The sequence below is a fragment of the Pongo pygmaeus genome, chromosome 9 (genome assembly GCF_028885625.2).
Source record: "Pongo pygmaeus isolate AG05252 chromosome 9, NHGRI_mPonPyg2-v2.0_pri, whole genome shotgun sequence".
Lineage (NCBI taxonomy): Eukaryota > Metazoa > Chordata > Mammalia > Primates > Hominidae > Pongo > Pongo pygmaeus.
In genome coordinates, this window is record NC_072382.2 from 124,804,956 (window position 1) to 124,819,113 (window position 14,158).

The window sequence follows — 14,158 nt, forward strand, 5'->3', positions numbered from 1 at the left end:
GTGATCCGCCCGCCTTGGCCTCCCAAAGTGCTGGGATTACAGGTGTGAGCCACCGCGCCACCGCTCCCGGCCAAATGATGAATTTCTCAATGGCCTTATCCTTGGGCACGCATCAGGCACAGTTCTTGCAGTGAATAGACTGCACATGACCGCAGCCCTTCTTGGCATGACCGTTGTTCCTTCTTTCCTTTCTTTCTTTCTTTTTTTTGACATGGAGCCTTGCTCTGTCGCCCAGGCTGGAGTGCGGTGGTGCAATCTCGGCTCACTGGAACCTCCACCTCCCTCGTTCCAACGATTCTCCTGCCTCAGCCTCCTGAGTAGCTGGGATTACAGGCATGTGCCACCACACCTGGCTAATTTTTGTATTTTTAGTAGAGTTGGGGTTTCACCATGTTGGCCAGGCTGGTCTTGAACTCCTGACCTCAGGTGATCTGCCTGCCTCAGTTTCCCACAGTGCTGAGATTACAGGCGTGAGCCAACGTGCCCATAAAGCCACAACCCACCTTCTTTTCAGTACAATCTAATCTTTTCCCAGCTCCTAAGGGGACCTATATCCACTTGGTTTGAGTGACCACAATGTCTCAAATGAAAGTGTAGAAATTTTTAAAAAAATAAAAAACAGGCCAGCACGGTGGCTCACGCCTGTAATCCCAGCACTGTGGGAGGCCAAGGTGGGTGGACCGCTTGAGGCCAGGAGTTCGAGACCAGCCTGGCCAACATGGCGAAACCCTATCGCTACTAAAAATACAAAAAATTTAGCCAGGCATGGTGGCGCGTGCCTGTAATCCCAGCTACTCCTGAAGCTGAAGCCAACAATCCTTTGAACGCGGGCAGTGGAGGTTGCAGTGAGCCGAGATGGCCCCACTGCATTCCAGCCTTGGCAACAGAGTGAAACTCTGTCTCAAAAAAACAAAAACAAAAACAAAACAATTTGGACCCGGCAGAATGGCTCTTGCAGAGAAGGGTGGTGAGAAGGGCCATTCTGCCATCAGCGGAGGTGATCATCTGAGACTACACCATCAACATATACAAGCGCATCCGTGAAGTGGGCTTCAAAAAGGGTGCCCCTTGGGCACTCAGAGAGATCCGGAAATTTGCCATGGAGATGGGGACTCCAGATGTACACATTGATATCAGGCTTAACAAAACTGTCTGGGCCAAAGGAATAAGGAATGTCCCATACTATATCCATATCCATGTGCACAGAAAACATGAGGATGAAGATTCACCCAAAAAAACGCTGTACCTATGTACCTGTTACCACTTTCAAAAATGTATAGACCGTCAACATGGATGGGTGCTAACTGCTGATTATAAAATAAAATTATAAAACTACCAAAAAAAAAAAACCCAGTAAGCCCAGCACAGCCATGATTATTCCATTCTTTGAGAGTAAGAATCTTATTATTTTTTTCTTTTTCCTTCTTTTTTGTTGAGTCGGGGGGTGGACAGAGTCTCACTCCATCGCCCAGGATGGAGTGCAGTGGCGCCATCTCAGCTCACTGCAACCTCTGCCTCCCAGGTTCAAGCCATCCTCCCATCTCAGCCTCCCAAGCAGCTAGGACCACAGGCATATGCCACCATGCCCAGCTAATTTTTGTATTTTAGTAGAGATGGGATTTTGCCATGTTGCCCAGGCTGCTCTTGAATTCCTGGCCCCAAGCAATCCACCCACCTCAGCCTTGAGCTGAGCAATATTGTTCTTCCTCATCCATGTTCCCAGTTACAATGGTAGGCCTTTGTCTCTGTCTCTGTCTCACTTTCTCTTTTCTCCTTGCAGGGGAAACCAGCCCTACGCCTCTTTTTCAGTTAATATATGTAAAGCTTTATTGAGATCATACGATTCACCCATCTAAAGTGTGTAATTCAATATTTTTAGTTTACAGAATTGTGCAATCATCATCACAATCAATTTAGAACAATCTGATCACCCCAAAACAAATATCCCATACCCTTTATCACTCTGTATTTCTCCCCAACTGTTTTTCCCCTCAGCCTATGCAACCATCAATCTTTTTTGTCTTAAAAGATTTCCTATTCTGCACATTTCATATAAATAGAATCATATGTGTTTTTTTGTGACTGGGTTCTTTCACTTACCATAATGTTTTTAAGGCTAATCTATGTTGTACCACATATCAGTACTCAATTCCTTATTTTTTTTTTTTGAGACAGAGTCTCACTCTGTTGCCCAGGCTGGAGTGCAGTGGTGTGATCTCAGCTCACTGCAACCTCTGCTTCCCGGGTTCAAGCGATTCTTGTGCTTCAGCCTCTGGGGTAGCTGGGATTACAGGCACACACCACCATACCCGGCTAATTTTTCTATTTTTAGTAGAGATGGGGCTTCACCATGTTGCCCAGGATGGTCTTGAACTCCCGACCACAGGTGATCCGCCCTCCTCCTCGGCCTCTCAAAGTGCTGGGATTACAGGTGTGAGCCACAGCGCCCAGCCCCATCAGAGTGTTTTCCAAAATGGCTATACCACCAACAGTGTATGAGGGTCCTAATTTCTCTACATTCTTGCCAGCTTGATTATAGACATCCTAATGTACGAGAAATTCTATATCTGTGATAACTTGCATTTCACTGGTGGCTAATGTTGAGCATCTTTTCATGTGCTTATTAGCTATTTATCTTCATTGAAGAAGTGTCTATTCAGACATTTTGCCCATTTTAAAAAATGGGTTGTCTTTTTGAGTTATGAGTATTTTTAATATATTTGGGATAACAGTCCCTTATCAGATATATGATTTATAAATATTTTATCTATGGGTTCACTTTCTTGATGGTGTCTTTGACTTTATCTTGGCAACATGGCAAAACCCCGTCTCTACACAAAAAAGTACAAAATTAGCTGGGCGTGGTGGCATGTGCTTGTGGTTCCAGTTACTCAGTAAGAGGATCACTTGAGCCCAGGAGGCGGAGGCTGCAGTGAGCTGTGATCATGAAACTGCATCCCAGCTTGAGTGACAGAGCAAGACCCTGTCTAAAAAAAATAATAATAAAATAAAAAAATAAAAAATTGGGCTGTCTACATGCTCTGAATGTTCTGTGCTGTGGCCCAGTGTTCTAGGACAGGCCCCATTGCTCCAGGCAGGCCCTGACAGTCTTCTCATACTGCAGACTAGCTACACTGTCTCTGCTCATCCCACTGACTCCACATAGTGCCCAGATCTCAGGGGCAATGTAAAGACCTTTATTCCAGTCAAGATCTTGGCAATTCTGTTATTGCCAACTTTCCTTTACCCAAAGCTGCTCCAGGTTTGATCACTTTCTTCTCATCACATGCAACTCTAATGTTGGCTCCCCACCCTGCAAGGAACCCTCCCACTCTTCCAAAAGAGATGATCATGAGTAGACTATTATAAAGCACAAAGGGAGCACATTCTATCCTCTTGGGTACCTGCTCCACCCACCCCTTTTTATTCATTCACTTGACAAATATGTGCTGCTTATGTGCCAGACACTGGGAACACAGGTGTGCACACAGGTGTTTCTCCATTCTTGGGTGAGCTTCCTGAGGAATTTAAGCATTTCACCAAGGTGTGTTGAGAAACCCAGAAGCAGTTCAGGGGGATGAGGGAAATAATATGGGGACTTAAACTAGCCAGTGTGACTCAGGAAAGGCTATATTCTCTGAGCTTTTTCTTCACCTCACCCTCCGTATTCTAAACCTGTCTGTATTACCCATCCCTCCATACCCATTGCCCAAGTATCCTGAGATCTCAACTCAAGCCATTACTCCCACCTGAGCAGGGCACTTGCTCAGTTGAGAATGCCGGGCCGGGCGCAGTGGCTCACACCTGTAATCCCAGCACTTTGGGAGGCTAAAGCGGGCGGATCACCTGAGCTCGGGAGCTCGAGACCAGCCTGACCAACATGGAGAAACCCTGTCTCTATCAAAACCACAAAATTAGCTGGGCATGGTGGCGCATGGCTGTAATCCCAGCTACTCGGGAGGCTGAGGCAGGAGAATTGCTTGAGCCCGGGAGGCGGAGGTTGCAGTGAGCCGAGATCTCACCATTGCACTCCAGCCTGGGCAACAAGAGCGAAATTCCATCTCAAAAAAAAAAAAAAAGGAAAAAAAGAATGCTTTGCCTGGAAGGTAATTGTGGATATTTAGAGCTGACTTCCTTTTCCTTCTTCATTATTTGCTGTGCTTCCAGCTAGAAAGCACAACAAACAGCACAGACAATGCTACAGCAGCTTCCCTCGGGGTACTCTGATAGTTTTATAAATAGCTACTGCCATCTAGTGGACAAAGATGACTACATCAGTACATAGACCCACAGAAATGGAAATTCTCAGCGTTTCCTATTTATGTCCTACAACCACTTCATCCCACCTTAACGGAATCCAAAACACCACTTTTCCTTTGAAAGCCTAAAGCCTGGAACATTATAAGTACTCAATATTGTTTGGGCAAAGGATTTTTCACGGGCCTTATCATTTTTTAATTTTATATGTAACATAAATATTGTAGTAATATTGTTGGATAATTTTATTGCTGTGGCTTTATACTATTGCCTTAGAAGTTTAAGTCTATTAAGGGCCAGGCGTGGTGGCTCATGCTTGTAATCCCAGCACTTTGGGAGGCGGGCAGATTGCCTGAGCTCAGGATACTGAGCCTGGGTACACGATGAAACCCTATCTCTACTAAAATACAAAACATGAGCTGGGCGTGGCAGCGTGCACCTGTAGTCCCAGCTACTCAGGAGACTGAGGCAGAATTGCTTGATCCCGGGAGGTGGAGGCTGCAGCAAGCTGAGATCACACCACTGCACTCCAGCCTGGGCAACAGAGCAAGACTCCCATCTCCAGAAAAAAAAAGAAAAAAAGAAAAATGTCTAATAAGGTCAAGTAGAAACTTGGAGAGCTATAGTAATAAGAACACATTTTAGAATATAACCGTATTGCCAAGTTCACCAGAAACCTGCATGTAACTCCTAAACTGGACCTAGAGATTGTTTTTTGGCCTGTCTTCCCAATCCAGTAGTGCCCTGTGCAGCAGGGACAGAACCATCTAGGTCATGGAGTTTCCTCTTACAAACTCAAACCTCCTTACAGTAACTTGCAAAAGCAAATTTTGCCACCGTGTAGATTTGTGCATACACAGCCAGAGCATCCAAACATCCCTCCATTTTAAGGTTATTTGGAGAATCAAATAAGGGGAGAAGCAAATGCCATTAACTCGAAATTGAATGGGAAATGGTAGACATTGCTGTCCCTATGGTTACCTTCTCTTCCTCTAAGCCTTACCTAATAAACAGCTAATTAGACATTTATAAGGTTTAAACATCTTTACTGGCTTTTTATACTAGCCCACAGCAGAACCCTAATTACAAATAGGCCAGGAACAGTGGCTCACACCTGTAATCTTGGCACTTTGGGAGGTCAATGTGGGGCAAACCATTTGAGGTCAAAAATTCAAGACCAGCCTGGGCAACATGGCAAAACTCCCGCTCTATAGAAAATATAAAAACTAGCTGCGCATGGTGTCCTAGCTACTCAGGTGGGAGGATGCAAAGGTGGGAGGCAAAGTTTGCAGTGAGATCGTACCACTGCACTCCAGCCTGGGTAAGAGAGGCTAGAGGCTGTCTTAAAAAAAAAAAAAAAAAAAAAATCCATTTCCCCAGATTAGACTATGGGATGACATTAAGTGTCCACCTGAGCCTCAGTGTCATCTATAAACACATCCTGGTTTATAAATAGATGAAAATATAATACAAATAACTGAGAAAGCCTAGCAAATATTAATTCCCAACTTCCCAGGTCCCAATTCCTTGCTATACATTACACATGTCCAACAAGGTATTATCTGTATAGGGGAAACACTGCCATATTTACTACTCTAATTTTGTGTTTCACTAATGAAACATTAAGCTAACATTAACCTGAAGTTCAAAAATTTGCAGTAACAGCTACCACTGAAAACCTTCCACATAATTTTAAGATTCCACATGAAACGAGATAAAACTGTATTTACCCTTTAGTCTCATTGAGTCAAGGCATCAAAAAAGTTTGTAGCATCTCAAATACATGGTATGGCCATGTGCAGTGACATACACCTGTAGAGCCAGCTACTTGGAACTAAGGCTGGGTGACCACTTGGACCCAGGAGTTCCAGTCCAGCCTGCCCAAGTGATAACAAACCCGTATGGAAAACTGAAGCCCAGGTAAGATTCTCACCCAAACAAAAGAAACATGCCAAAAATGTGCATTGCTGTCAGGCGCGGTGACTCACGCCTGTAATCCCAGCATTTTGGGAGGCCGAGGCAAGCAAACCACCTGAGGTTGGGAGACCAGCCTGACCAACATGGAGAAATCCCATCTCTACTAAAAAATTAGCCAGGAGTGGTGGCGCACGGCTGTAATCCCAGATACTCGGGAGACTGAGGCAGGCAGGAGAATCCCTTGAACCCGGGAGACAGGGGTTGCACTATTGCACTCTGAGATCCAATGAGATCGTGCTATTGCACTATAGCCTAGGAAATAAGAGCAAAACCCTTCAAAAAAGACGTGTGTACTAGCCATTTTTTGTAACCTTGGAGAAAATATGGAATGAGAAATGTATTAAATCGTGCTATAAATTCCCACTGATACCCAGACATTAGTAGACCTTCAGTACCAAAGGGAAATACTGCAGCTCCTTCATGAATTAGCTTTTTGGCATATGCTAAGATTAGCCAGTCCACCTAAATCTGAAATCTGTCACCTATGTAATGACAGCTAACAGCCTGCTCCCCTAGGCTATCACAACTCACTGTTGGGACCTTAATTAACCAGGTGGCAGCTTAGCTCCATCCCCAACCTTCTGAATAATCTTAACTCAGGAAGATGAAATAGAAGCCCACAGGGCAGTGGCTCATACAAGGGATTGAGATTCAAAAATACCCCTGCCATGTAGCTTAACATTCACTGCCCTTTATTTGGTTCTGATCTCTAAATTCTTACTCATCTAGCACAACCCTCCAGGAAAGCCTCTGCTCCTAGGCAGGCTTACACACAGAATAAGTTTAGGAAACACCATCAAGTCAGCTTTCTGCCTCTCCAGACTAAGGACTAAGGTTAGTTTGATCCAGATCCCATTTCTCATGGTCCCCTTCTCAAAGCTCTGAATTCCAAAACGTACCATCCACAACGCTCTGAAGGGCAACTTGCCACCCAGCCCTTGTTAACTCAAGCTTAAGAGGAAGGGAGGAAGTTAGTAAGATTCACATAATCACCCTAAGCCCTACTTCTCCCACCAGCTGGCCTGGAAGGCTATTTAAAGACTCAGAACAATTGTATGGTGCCAATTTTAAATAGTTTTATTTAAGACATTGCATTTTCCACTTACAATACAGTTTATAAAGTGCAATGTTATTTCCTTCCCCTGTGCATATGTTCCATATTCAAGTATTGAAAATGCCCAGTAACTTACTATAGCAGCTTAACTTTTTAAAACTGCCACAGAATTTCCTACGAATTTAGGTCCTTCAAATGTTTTAGATGTGTGGAACAATGCTACATCTACACTTGGTTGGCTTAATCAACCTCTTCAATGGTGGGCCCCGAGGAAGCACCACCAGAGGGAGGAGCTCCACCACCAGGGAATCCCCCAGGCATTCCTCCTGGCATGCCTCCTGCACTCTGGTACAGCTTGGTGATGATGGGGTTGCAAACTTTCTCCAGCTCTTTCTGTTGATGTTCAAATTCCTCCTTCTCAGCAGTCTGAGGAAGAGAAAAAGGAATTACTACAAGTTCTTTTAATGTTAATAACCCTTCTTTCTCCCTGATGCAATCTGATACTAAAAAGTCTGGCGCAAACTGGCAACATTAAAATAGGGCCTTATTCTTCCTTAACATCTTGGGTCACTCAGACATCCAAGGAAGGTAGTTGCCAACACCTTGAATTCTGGTGGAAACCGCGAATGTTTTGGACCATTCATCATTGTGACCCTATACTGAAATCCAACTCAAACTTGGTTTACCATCCCCCTTCCCCTACACAGAGTAAAAAAAAAAAAATCACAAACCTGATTCTTATCAAGCCAGTTGATAATTTCATTACACTTGTCCAGAATCTTCTGTTTGTCCTCATCGTTAATCTTGCCTTGAAGTTTCTCATCTTCAACAGTTGCTTTCATGTTGAAGGCATAGGACTCAAGTGAATTCTTGGATGACACCTTGTCCCTCTGCTTCTCATCTTCAGCTTTGTACTTCTCAGCTTCCTGGACCATACGTTCAATGTCTTCCTTGCTCAAACGGCCTAGAAAAGAATTACCTGTGTAACTCTAGTTTCTCTTAGCTAGATGCCCTTAGGCACCAGTAACTCAACTGAAATACCATTATGATCCCTGTCAAGACCAGATGATCGTGCCTACTTACCCTTGTCATTAGTGATAGTAATCTTATTCTCTTTTCCTGTACTCTTGTCCACAGCAGAGACATTGAGGATACCATTGGCATCAATGTCAAAAGTGACTTCAATCTGAGGAACACCTCGGGGTGCAGGAGGTATGCCCGTGAGTTCAAACTTGCCAAGCAGGTTGTTATCCTTGGTCATGGCACGCTCGCCTTCATAAACCTTGGTAGGGAATAAAACGAATTACTGCAATGGACTTCAGGTCTCTGTCATAGTGCTAGAGTCCTGCTAAGGAAGAATGGTCGCTCAGACATCCAAGGAAGGAACTGGCCAACATGAGACTTTCTGGTGGAAACTACGAATGGTTTTGGAATCCATCATCATAGCGAGTCAGTCAAGACTTCCCTTTATCTGTTTTCAGTAAGCCAAACAAAAGTACAGAAACATACCTGAATAAGCACACCAGGCTGGTTGTCAGAATAGGTAGTGAAGGTCTGCGTCTGCTTGGTAGGAATGGTGGTATTACGCTTGATGAGGACGGTCATGACTCCACCAGCAGTTTCAATACCAAGGGAAAGAGGAGTGACATCCAAGAGCAGCAAATCTTGAACATTCTCAGACTTGTCTCCAGACAAGATGGCTGCCTGGACAGCTAGCAAACAAAAAGTTAACATTAAAAAAAACTAAAAAGAAAACCCGGTACATAGCTCCTGTTTTAACAACTATATCACTCGCTCAGACATCCAAGGAAGGTGTTGCCATCATTAGCCAAGCTTTTGGTGGCAACTACGAATGTTTAACAATCACTCATCAGTGAGTCACCTTGGGCCTGCCTGCCTTTAGGGTTGAGATACCATTGTTACCTGCACCATAAGCAACAGCTTCATCAGGGTTGATGCTCTTATTCAGTTCTTTTCCATTGAAAAAGTCTTGGAGAAGCTTCTGAATCTTGGGGATACGAGTAGAACCACCAACCAGGACAATATCATGAATCTGTGACTTGTCCAATTTGGCATCTCGAAGGGCTTTCTCTACTGGGTCCAGGGTGCCACGGAACAGGTCAGCATTCAATTCTTCAAATCGGGCACGGGTAATGGAGGTATAGAAGTCGATTCCTTCATAGAGAGAATCGATCTCAATACTGGCCTGGGTGCTGGAAGAGAGGGTACGCTTAGCACGTTCACAAGCAGTACGGAGACGTCTTACAGCTCTCTTGTTCTCACTGATGTCCTTCTTATGCTTGCGCTTAAACTCAGCAATAAAATGGTTGACCATTCGGTTGTCAAAATCTTCTCCACCCAAGTGGGTGTCTCCAGCTGTAGACTTGACCTCAAAGATTCCATCCTCAATAGTGAGGATTGACACATCAAAAGTGCCACCTCCCAGGTCAAAGATGAGCACGTTTCTTTCTGCTCCAACCTGCCATTAAAAACAATCATTTAAATTCGTGATGGATCAAATTAATCTTAAAATAATCTGGATTTGCATCACAAATGGTACATACCTTTTTGTCTAAGCCGTAAGCAATAGCAGCAGCAGTTGGCTCATTAATAATTCTAAGTACATTGAGACCAGCAATAGTTCCAGCATCTTTGGTAGCCTGACGCTGAGAGTCATTAAAGTAAGCTGGCACTGTGACCACAGCATTGGTAACAGTCTAGGAAAAAAGAAAAGACCACAGATTGATAACTAGTATACTTATATATGCAAACTCCAACAAATGGATTAATGCTGGTGAAAGAACAGCTGGAGCACCCCCTCAAAATGTAAATCACTGTGTAATTGTCAGGATCCACTGGTTTCTGGCGTTGACAGACCCATCTACCTAGAGAGCCTGGGGCATTGTTGGGCACGTGGTCTTAACCCTGAGCTGAGCCCCATCTGTTCCCCTCCCTCGCCAGGTGCCAGTGCCCCTGGGAGTCATCAAGCTTTTAACTACTCCGGAATGCACTCCATACTGAAAAACAAACCTCACCTTACCAAGGTAGGCTTCTGCAATTTCCTTCATCTTTGTCAGAACCATAGAGGATACCTCCTCTGGATAGAAGCTTTTGGTCTCTCCCTTGTATTCTACTTGGACCTTGGGCCTGCCAGCATCATTCACCACCATGAAGGGCCAATGTTTCATATCAGACTGGACAACAGCGTCATCAAATCTGCGTCCAATCAGACGTTTGGCATCTATAAAAGATATCAAATGAACACACTTAATTTCATACCTCTTCTGATAAAACCCAAGTCCATGATTACTCAAATAACTAAGAGTTCATAGGTAGGTGAATTCAACTACCATATACGTAGTGAAGGTTCAAACTTCGACCTCCTACATTACCTAGATTTCAGCTTGAAAGGTTTCTACAACCTGTTTTATAACAGACTTGAGAACAAGTCTCAGCTCAGTTTTTCTAAAAACAAAAAGATACCCGCTCACGTTTCATAAACTTTTCTGCTTCCTAGCCCTGTTAAATTTGTTCTGTCATTTAAAATTAGTAACTCACCAAAAACTGTGTTGGTGGGGTTCATTGCAACTTGATTCTTTGCGGCATCACCGATCAACCGTTCAGTGTCCGTAAAGGCGACATAGCTTGGAGTGGTTCGGTTTCCCTGATCATTGGCAATTATCTCGACTTTTCCGTGCTGGAAAACACCCACACAAGAGTAGGTGGTGCCAAGATCAATACCAACTGCAGGTCCCTTGGACATGGTTGCTGAAAAAAAAAAAATCCAGTTTAAAAATTCAGTTAATCAAAATATTTCCCTTATCCCTTAAAACAAAACATAACCAGGAAAAAAGTATGGCCACTGTCAAGAGGTAATAGTGCCCATCACCTCTTGTCTGAGCGCGCGGGAGGTCCAAAACTAGTGGTGCAGTCCAGGTTGCCGTGCCAACCACAGCAGAGCACGCCCTAAATGAAGGACCCATCTATCCAGAGGGCCTGGAGCGTTGCTAAACACGTGGTCTTAACCCTGAACTGAGCACTATCTGTTCCCCTCCCTCGCCAGGCGCCAGTGCCCCCTGGAGTCAACGGGCTTTTAACTACTCCGGAACGTACCCCCATACTGGAAGCACGCCAACAACGGGTTTGAAGAACCACGGTGGGACTAGGCTAAGCAAAGAACCAGGTGAAAGAAAACGCTGGCTCCATTTCCCTGCGCGCCAGGCAAGCCGATGCAGCAACCCTCCCCCGCCACGCGGTCGCCGGGCGTCTCCCAGCCTCCTCTGAGGCCACTGCGGCCCACTCCCCTACATTTCTGTCCTGCCAGCTGCAACCAAACGCCGCTGCCATCCCACCGAAAACTGAGGCCCCTTAATCCGGTGGAAGGGGCCGCACACTCGCCTCGACGAAATTCTCAGAACGCTCCAAGCCTCAGCAAGCCCAACCGGCCTGTGTGGAAGCTTTACGCTCCCAGACCCACAACCCAACTCTTGAGCAGAGGTTTTACCTGACGCGTAGGCCTGGCTCCAATAACGAAGAGAGCCACAAAAATCCCCCAAGAGATGCAGGCGAGTTCAATGAGACCGGTTTCCGCCCGCCACCCTGCCTCTTATACCCTATCTCAGAACCTTCCAGAAGGGGCCCGCCCCTGCTACCTGCCATTACGGCTTCCCCGGCCAATAGACGCCCGGCTGTCCTTACAAGACCCAATCACAAGCCCGGCTCCACTCCTCGGGCCTCGCCCCCTTCCGCACCCACCCCACCGCGCTCCGCCTCGCGATAACGCACTCACCGCAGCGTTCTGGAACTTTCAAGCTCGCCCCCGCTCTCCGGACGGCCCCGGGGAAAGGGAGGGTGGGGCGCAGAGAGCCCGCGCGCGGGAGTCCTCAGTTACCCCGGGCGGGGGAGGGGAGCGTCCGCCTCTACGCTTGCGCCCCCAGCTTCCGCGGGAGGGAGGGGGCGGAAAGAGGAGGAGGAAGAGGGGCGGGCAAACGTGGAACCAACCAATGATAGCGGCGCTAGCCGGGATCTTGGCCCGCACAGAACTGGGGGAGGAATCGCGCGGGGCCTGAAGGGAGGGGTTCGGGCGCGGGAGCCGGGGAGGAGAAGACGGAAGTGGAGCGAGGACAAAATGGCTGCGAAGGTTGTTACTCCCCTCCCCCACCCACGTCCTCATTCCTCCTTTCCATCCCCCACCTCTGTGTTCCAGACGGTCCTCTAAGTGCCCCGGGTTTCGCGAATCTATATTTCATAGCGTGGCTTTGGGCAAGGGCTGACCCCGAGGGGCTGGGGCGAAGGTTCCGGCTTCAGGGTGTTACTAGGGCTGCTCGCTCACGGCCCCCCAGGATTGGGATTGGAGGGAGCCGCCAGGCCGCCGCGGGGTGGGGCGGGTTAGCTCCGCAGGCCCCCCAGTACCGGCACTTCGCTACGGCAGCTGTTGGGAGGCAGCCCCCGACGCAGAGGTTTAAGGAGCCCGGCTTTTCAGAACCGCCTCACGATGCGGTCGTGTCTGGACCCCTCCGCGGAAAAGAAGGCGAGCCCGCTTCTTTGAGCCCTGACCGTTGGGCCCCTTCCCACCTCCGTCTAGAACAGATTCGACTTCTTGGCTCAGTCCTTCCCCAACTAGCCCAAGCCTTGCATTTCCCCGTTGTTTATAAAATAAACAGATTTAAAAGGTGGCGAGTGTGTTGTTGGTTAGGTGAACCAGGCATTAGGAATGATAGGTTCCAATAGCCGTGCGTCTTTGATTTAGACTTTCTGAACGTTTGTATTTTCAGTAACATGAGGTGACATCTTTCCTGGTTTGACTTTCATCAAAAATTAAACGACAGACCGTGCCGACGCTTTGAAAACGTGACAGAGCTGGTGCACAAAACAATGGTGCCTAGAATTTTAAATTGTGCAGTGTTGTGCATGGCCCCGGACATGTGGGGCCTTGTTCCAAGAGCCTGTCTCAGGTACCTTGAACACTCCCTGTATCCTTTCAAGCAGGCGAGGTAGCTGTTATTCCTATTTAGTAGATAAATAGGCACCGATGGGGGAAAAGATTTTTTAAGGCTACACCAAAAGAACTTTTAGTAGCAGGGCTGGAATTAGAAGGTCTCTAGACTGCGAAAAAGGCTGTCAGAAGAGCGAGGACATCTTGTCCTTGTCAAAGCCAGTAAAGGGTAGAGACAGACTCAAACATATGAAGAATTTCCTTTTCATATTTTCCTTTTGGGGAGGAACGTTGGCTTAGAGTTCATGGAGATATATTCTTAGCCTCTCCCACGTCCCAAGAATTTAATTTTATACAATGCCTCACTACACACAAAATGCTTTCATTTGTCATCTAATCATCAACACAGTTCTCGAAGGTGTGTATTATTCATCCTTATATCAGGAGAAAAATGCAGCTGAGAGATATCATTTGTGGGAAGATAAGCAGCTGGGTAAGCTAGTATCAAATATAGCTTTGTTTGGTTCAAGATTTGTTTTATATCTTTTGTCAGTTACGCTACAGTGTAATTTCCTTCCTGGAAATAAATTCAACTCAACTCCAGAAAGAGGTAAGGTGTGTCCTGTGAGCCACTCTTTTCAGTTTCTTTTGGTATTTGGAACCCCCAGTCCCCCACGCTAACTGTTAGTAATGTTATCTGGATTTTTTCTTTTCACACCCCAGTGCCTAAAGTTTAACAAGCACACATTTCAAACTACACCCTGTGCTGTATTTTGCATTTTTGTAATTATTTTAATCATCGAACCGGTGGAAAATAGAATTGGGGCGCACATCCACTTGTTTGGGATATCCCATCCAATAGCAGTGATAAAAGAAAGCAGAACAAATAACCTCTGTTTCTGGTTACTCTCAAAACGTGTTCTGGGACTTGGGCT

At 46.1% G+C, this 14,158-nt stretch overlaps 1 protein-coding gene and 1 non-coding gene across 2 annotated transcripts; both read right to left on the bottom strand.

Annotated features, from left to right (window-relative positions):
- Positions 1–7,290: 7,290 nt before the first annotated feature.
- On the bottom strand, positions 7,291–12,004 carry HSPA8 (heat shock protein family A (Hsp70) member 8). The gene is made up of 9 exons (XM_054438088.2): positions 11,793–12,004; positions 10,847–11,056; positions 10,324–10,529; positions 9,853–10,005; positions 9,212–9,767; positions 8,798–9,000; positions 8,372–8,570; positions 8,020–8,252; positions 7,291–7,714 (listed from the first exon to the last, which is right to left on the bottom strand). Exons 2-9 carry the CDS (start codon positions 11,049–11,051, stop codon positions 7,529–7,531), a joined length of 1,941 nt encoding a protein of 646 aa, XP_054294063.1. The 5' UTR covers positions 11,052–11,056; positions 11,793–12,004; the 3' UTR covers positions 7,291–7,528.
- Positions 8,651–8,737, bottom strand: LOC129009219 (small nucleolar RNA SNORD14). Its single transcript, XR_008492728.1, has one exon. It is a non-coding gene; the product is annotated as a small nucleolar RNA SNORD14 (small nucleolar RNA).
- Positions 12,005–14,158: the final 2,154 nt, after the last annotated feature.